Consider the following 7,902-nt stretch of genomic DNA (forward strand, 5'->3'; position numbering starts at 1 on the left):
CTTAGACATTTCTAAGGCGACGTTTACCTTGTGCATATTGGTACGTTCAACATACACGTGTCCATCCTTGCAGTCCAATGCATCGAGGACACAAATGTCTCATCCTACTCGCGATCTCAGCGCTAGGGTGAATCATTCGTGTGAAAAATCGATTCTAGCTTGGTGACACTCGTAAAGTGTAAACAATCATTTCAAAAATAAATATGAAATGAAAAACTTCAATGCCTTTTTGTTCAATAATAATGTCAAATACAAAGAAAAACACATCTAACCCTACATAAACCCATATTCTTTACATGAGTCTAAAACGAGTTTCTAATTATGGGTTTACTCATAATTGCTAGTCGAGATATGTTTCAACACTACTTCACCCTTGATAACCTTGTTCCTAAAGAAATGATATCATGTATCTATGTGCTTAGATTTTCCATGATATTTAGGATCTTTAGTGTATGCCAAGGCTGAAGTACTAACACAGTAAACAAGTACAACATCTTGAGCATAAGCCGTAACTCCTATCTTTCATATAAACCTCCTAAGCCAAACAGCTTCTTGAACAACTAATCCAATGGCAACATATTCTGACTCCATTGTGAATAGAGCAATACAAGTTTGCTTTTTGCTACACCAAGAAACAATTCCATTTCCAAGGACAAAAGCACAACCTGAGGTGGACTTGCGTTCATCTTTATCGCTTGCCCAGTTTGCATCACTATATCCTCTCAACTTCAGATCCCATCCTTGGTAATATAGGGTTAAATCTTTTGTTCCTTGCAGGTATCTCATAATTCTCTTGACGGCTTGCCAGTGAGCTTGTCCAGGATTACTTTGATAGCGGCTTACTATGCCCACAACATGGCAAATGTCCGGACGCGTGCAAAGCATCACATACATCAAACTTCCTACTGCAGAGGCATAGGGGACGTTTGCCATTTGTTTTTTTCTCTTTCTTAGTCTTTGGACACTGTTCTAAGGACAATATCGTGCATCTTTCCATAGAACTGTCTATAGATTTGAAGTTCTCAATCTTACATTGTTCAAGTACCTTCTTAATGTAAGTCTCTTGAGACAAACTTAGAAGTTCCTTGAGCGATCTCTCGTGATCTTAACTCCAAGCACATAATTTGCTTCATCCATATCTGTCATCTCAAAATGGGATGACAACCACGCTTTCGTGGTTTCTATAGAGGTTTTGTCATTTCCCGCTATTAGGATGTCGTCAATATTTCTTAAGATACACACATTGGTTTTCCTCAATCATCTCAAAACCAAATGAAGTGATTGAATTATGGAATCTAATGTTCCACTGTTTAGACGCTTGCTTGAGGCTATATATGGAATGTTTTAGGCGGCAAACTTTGCGCTCTTGTCCCTTGGCCTCGAAGCCTAGAGGTTGATCCATGTATATCTCCTCGTCTAGTTCTCCATTGAGAAATGATGTCTTAACATCCATTTGGTAAAGTTCCAAATCTAGTTGAGCAACAATAGCTAAAATGAGGCGAATAAAGGCAAACCTCACCACAGGGGAGAATGTCTCTTCATAGTCTACACCCAATTGCTGAGTGTATCCTTTCGCCACAAGGCGTGCCTTATATTTGTTAATTGAACCATCTGCCTTGCATTTGATTTTTAAAACCCACTTGTTTCCAATGGTTTTACGCCCAAGCGGAAGGTCAACTAACTCCTAAACAATATTTTTGTCCATAGAGCTCATCTCTTCCTCCATTGTAGTTATCCACTTTTCTTTGGCTGTTGAAGACAACACTTCTTCGTAAGAAGAAGGTTCATCTTCCTTTGAAGGTATGCAAATGTAGGCCTCCCCATCAACCTCAAAGTGACGTTTGGGAATGTGGCCTCTCTTGTTTCTTCAAACTATGTGACCTTGAATTTCAAAGGGTACGCTCCCATCATTAGGCGTATTCTCTTGAGTGTTTTTGGATACATTAGTCCTACTGGGTTGTGTACTACCACTCGGATCAAGTCCTCCTACATCATATTTAGCGACCATCGGATTGAAAATTAATTCCCCTCATTCGCTTGAAGATGTTACGAGTTCTTCATCTTTCTTCAACTCATGGAGATCAAGGTATTGGACAGTATAGCCAAGTTTTGGGAAGTCATTCTCTATGAATTCCACATCACGTGAATCAATCTTGGTTCTCCCTCAATTTGGATGTTCACCATACATCACATAACATTTTGAGTTTTCACAATATCTTATAAATATATGTTTATTTGCTTTAGGACCCAACTTTCCAAACTTATGTGATTGATTATGAACAAATCCAGCACAACCCCAAGGATGCAAATTACCCAAATTAAGTTTTACATCATTCCAAGGTTCGTATGGGGTTGAGGGAACCGTCTTTGAAGGCACACGGTTAAGTATATACGTCGCAATCAATAATGCATCACCCCAGAAAGATATGGGGAGATTTGCCTGTGCATTATAGACCTGACCATGTCTAATAAAGTTCCGTTTCTCCTTTCAACAACACCATTTTGTTGTGGCATGTAAGGAACAGAAAGTTGTCTGCGTATCCCCTTACTTTCAGAAAAAAAACTTGAATTGGTCATACAAATACTTGCATCCACTATTAGTGCGAAAAGCTTTTACAATCTTCCCTTTTTTATTCTCAACCTCAACTACGAAGCATTGGAAACAATATAAAGCTTCATAACGATGAGCGATCAAGTACACATAACCATATATGTGTAATCGTCAATCAAAGTCAGAAAATAAGAGGCGCCATGACGAGCCTTCACACTCATTGGTCCACAGATGTCAGAGTGGATTAACTTTAACGGTTGAGTAGCTCGAACAGCCTTTCCAAAAGGCTTTTTAACTACTTTGCCAGCTAAACAAGGCTCACATATAGGCAGATTGACATTAGTGAGTGACCCCAACAGGCCTTTTCCAACTAACTTTGTCATTCTATCTTGCCCTATATGCCCTAATCTAGCATGCCATGTTTTGGAATTAACATGTTTAATAATAGTTACTAAATAAGTAGAAGAACAAGAATCCATCAAATCCAAGCAAACAAAATCGTTCTTTATTGAACCATATCCAATTTCAACTTGATCCAAATAGATCACAAGTCTAGACGGGGTTAAGTAAAAACAATAGCCTTCGTATAAAAGTGCAGTAACTGAAAGTAAATTAAATTGCATTCCAGAGACGTGCAAGACATCATGCAAAAGTAGTTGACACCCAATGCTTAGTTGAAGTTGATATGAACCAACTCCCAAAGCTTCTGTACGACTTCCTTTACCCATGTACACCCAGTGTGACTTTGCTGGAAAACATTCATAATTTTCAAACCCCCTTTTATCTCGCGTCACATGCTTGGTTGTTCCTGTGTCAACAATCCAATTGTCGGACATGTGAGCAACATGTATATGCGAACATACACAAACAATGATAGATTTAGGGTTAAGGATTACCTTTCCTTTGAACTGGTTACCCTTTTTGGACCCACTTTGAGTCAAAGGGGCAGTACCCTTGGTCGTCACTCAGCGCTCACTTTTTAGTTCAACATGACGCAAGATGTCATGAAAGTTCTTAATCTAATCATTGTGTGTCATGATCTATTTAAGGGCATCCCACAAGTCTAGGAGAGACCTAATCACAGCTTGGACTTGATGTTCATCGGTGAGGATACTTCCAGCAGCTTTCAAATCTCATATCATGCTTGACATCTTCCTAATATGTTCAAATACAGAGTGCTTAGGATCCATCATATAAACCTCAAACTTTAACACTAGATTTCTTAACCTAGTAGTTAAGGTTCCACCAAAAGAAAATTTTAGCTGGTCCCATATCTCCTTGGCGGTCGAGTACCCTTCATACTCATCAATAAGATCATCATGAATGCTACTTAACATAGTAAAGTGCGCACTTAGATCTTTCTTGAACCAAGATTCATAAAACCTTACTCTAGCCGTATGCTGAGCCGCAGTGGTTCCATCTCTCTCAAGATCAAGCTCATCCATCGAAGCCTCCAAAGGCTCCATTGAGAAGATATTGGATCTTCCTATGCCAAATATCATAGTTGGTTCCAACTAGCTTTTCTCCTTTGGTTAAATCAGCAACAACATTTTTGGTAGCCATTTCTTTCTACAAGGGTGAAATAATTTTGACATTATTAATTACACATCCTACATTTATTTATTTCAAAAACTCATTAGAAAATATTTCACTTTTTTTCCTAGGTTGAAATTGAAAAATCCGCTAAGTCGCTCGTAATTACCATTCAATTCTAAGAGTCAAGATCATATTTTCTAATTATTTTCAAAATAAATCTTATTTAAACATTATTATGTTTTAAGCTTATTCATTTTTCATGCAACATCCAATTGAGTGCACAACGATTAGGGTTTTTAGACAATGGGCTAGACATGTGGGCCTTCGTAAGTGTGGCCAGGTCAAATCCTGGGGAGGGGTGGTAGCGTGAAGCTTTTAAAAACCGAACCTCTTTAGTGTCTCCTTAAAGATTTTTCATAGACACCACATCAAATAAGAGGTGGCCGTTAGTGAACCTCAGTCTAATTTCATTATTTTTTTATTAATTATGTAATCTTTTTTAAATATTCTCCTAAAGAATATTCGTTTCTAATTTAAAATGCTCAATCAACATGAGCAAATTTGTTCGACATTATTTCTTTTTGATTTTCCTAAAATCTTGGCATGTGTTGGATATTTTTTAAAGGTAAATTAAGAATGTTTCCTAAATTTTAGTAAATTAAAAATGTCTATAATACCAAACATAAATATACACTTACGTAGGTCAGTGAACCACAATGATTCATTCGCTAGCCGTGTCCCAAAAACACGGCCCACGAGCCGCCTAAAGCTGCAGTGCAAAATTAATTAATTATTTTTTTAATAATTAATTTAATATTGCGCAAACCCACTTGCTGTGGATGGCATGTGTCACACAGGCGCGCATTCTGGTGGTCCGATGCCATTCTTTTGACCTCTGTTGGATTGAACTCCCTTAATTGAATCCAATGGGGTAGCTAACATCCACGAAAGCCTAGCGTTGTACTCGTACTTGCTTAGGCCGAGAGTGGAAGAGATGAACCACTGTTCATCATCTTCTTCCAAAAAATCTAGAATTTCCAGATTTTTCACTCTCGCGAGGCCTATTTACAGAGGCCATAACTTAGCGAATATGCATCCGTTTTATATGTATTTTATGTCGTTAGAAAGATCAAATTACCATCTACAATTAGTCTTATTTGGCGAATTCCAAAAACAACTCTAACCGCACAAAAAAAATGGGTCGCAAAAACCTTGAAAAAATTTGTTTTGCATGCTATTACGAAACTATGGTTTCAATTATCTCTCTAACCACTTGGTTTTTCTTTAACAAATTTTACATATAGTCTCATATGAATGTAAAGAACATAACCCAAACTTTAAAACCCATAAAAAATAAGCATGGCAAAAACGAAAATTTTAAAGACAAGCATTCATGGTATATTCATATATATATATATATATATATATATATATATATATATCTCATGCTTTCAAGGTTTTCATACATGGCATATTCATATATATCTCATGCTTTCATGCGAGGAGTGTGTGTGCGGCTCTAATACCACTATTGGAAGACTATAAATAAATTCGAAAGGACGTCTGTACCTTTTATGCAGAAGCTTGAATCTCAACATGCTCCTACAAACACGAACAACTGCTCTGACCCTCTGTGCACGTCTAGAACCTCGTAGGTTGTCGGGTTGGCTACAATATGTCAAGTTGCCTCTTGGTTTTCGCCTCCCAAGACCTGGAGCCGAAAGTGATAGCTCTAAAGACCTAACTAGAATATTTGAACTATGGAAAAGCTTGTGTTTCTTATATTTTCTCTCTTCCCCAAAGCCTCATTATATAGTAGTTGGGAAGAGTGTACAAAAACTGAAAAGCCTATGAAAATCCCAAGTATATTCTAATATGAATATCTCTTGATTTTCATCTAATTATCACATAGATAATTAGGAGGTTCATATCCTCATGTGGGTGGAATATCCTTTGATATTTATTTATTCCATAAGATAAATCCTACAGTTCCATTCAAATGAAGACATTTGAAGAACCTAATGTAAAACATCCATACAAGCAAAACGCAGCTTAGCAACGCCAACAAAATCATCTATGAGAGTTGATCCGATCTAGGCAGGCTGTATGGGGGGTTATTGAAGACAAAGCTACCGAGATCCATATTAAAACTCCAATTTGGCAACTGATGAACAACACAATTCCGCTCCCTGATAACATGCTTCATGCTTCAGCTTAACTCACATCTAACCAATTGACTCATCAATGTTTTGCATTTGTTCACAATTGTATCAAGTATCAAGAGGATAATAGCAAACACCTCTGTCAATAAAATCTCCTTGTCCCAAATTGGCAGAGAACTCCACCCGCACTAATCTTGAACCATCAACATTAAGTTTATACCAACGAATATCAAGCAATGGGAGCAACCTTATCTTAGGTTTATGGGGGGAGAACCAACTCAAGCTTTCACCCAATTCTCAACTTTTTGCGTGTTTACTAACAAGCATGGAATCTGAAGGGCTAGTTGATTCGTAACTCAATACTTGAAAAATCAGGAATCAAATCAAAATTTTTATTTTTTATTGGTAACACATTTGTAAATTTGGTTTAAAAATTTGGTTACCTGATATTATCCTAATGTAAATATCTTTTGACAAATAAAAAATACATACAAAGATAATTTTGGGTGGTGATATCCACACATTCCTTTTTACTTTTCACACACCTCTATTATTTCCTGGCTGTCGATCAATTGAAATAGTCAAATGACATAAATTAATAAATGATGTATGAGAAGTAAAATTAAGTGTGTGAAATGTAGGGGTGGTTCGGTATGGGATACCGAACCAAAACCCTTGTCCCAATTCCCAAACGGAAATTTTCGGGAATCCCAATTTCAATACCGATCCCAAACCAAATTTTCGGGAATCCCGAAATAGTTTCATGATTTCGGGACAAATCGGGAATCTTGAAATGATTTTGGGCTTTTGGGCTAAAATTTGACATATTATGCTTTTGGACTAAAATTTGGCAGTCACAACAATTTGACAATATGCCAATTTGTTCAATAGGCAGATGCTAATACTTTTGGGCTAAAATTTGACATAAAATGATAAGGAGTCAACTTATCTTTCTCTGTTCGCTTTCACAACAATTTGACAATATGCCAATTTGTTGGACTAAAATTTTACACAGAACTGCCAATCTGTACACAATAGCATTAGCATCTGCCTATTCAATTTCTACTCCACATGCATGCAATAAAAAATTATCCGATTCAGCCAATTGTTGTGAAAGCGAACAGAGAAAGATAAGTTGACTCCTTATCTTTCCCATATGTACACAAGACATGAAAACTGAGTGGACTCCTTAATTCAAACACAAGACATAATGAATTCTTCGCAAGAGAACAAATATATTTATGACTCAAAATGATTTTGGCAGATGATAGCCTCCATCCGTACAACAGATCATTCCTATCCTCTAGCCCTTTCGAGTTTCGCTTTTTCACCAAAGTCCAGGTAAATTGTGTGTTAGTAAGCATCCAATCTTAGGGTTTAGGGTACAGGAATTGAGACTTGAGACTTGAAAGGCCATACTCAAGGGTAGAAGAAACATGTATACAAAATGTCATAATGCTTCATTATTGGGAGAGTTATACAACTTTTCAGAAAGTCAGCTGACTCTTATATTAATTCTATAGATATTTTTCCTCTTGGCAGGGTGGGGTGGGGGGAATACACATTAGTCAACATAAATATATTTTAGGTGCTTCGAAGTTGTAATTGAGAAAAGGATGGGATGTACAAGCAGATAAACAACAAAATGATGCG

The 7,902-nt window shown here is 37.0% G+C and overlaps 1 protein-coding gene across 1 annotated transcript; it reads right to left on the minus strand.

Annotated features, from left to right (window-relative positions):
• Positions 1–522: 522 nt before the first annotated feature.
• LOC137723288 (secreted RxLR effector protein 161-like) lies at positions 523–933 on the minus strand. Its single transcript, XM_068462443.1, has one exon. The coding sequence runs from the start codon at positions 931–933 to the stop codon at positions 523–525; it is 411 nt and encodes a 136-aa protein (XP_068318544.1).
• Between the last annotated feature and the right edge of the window lie 6,969 nt (positions 934–7,902).

This window comes from Pyrus communis, chromosome 17 (assembly GCF_963583255.1).
Source record: "Pyrus communis chromosome 17, drPyrComm1.1, whole genome shotgun sequence".
NCBI classification, from domain to species: domain Eukaryota; kingdom Viridiplantae; phylum Streptophyta; class Magnoliopsida; order Rosales; family Rosaceae; genus Pyrus; species Pyrus communis.

Bases quoted from the DNA above. Each gene is read 5' to 3' on its own strand.
- LOC137723288 (XM_068462443.1), bottom strand. From the start codon at position 933: ATGGCAAACGTCCCCTATGCCTCTGCAGTAGGAAGTTTGATGTATGTG.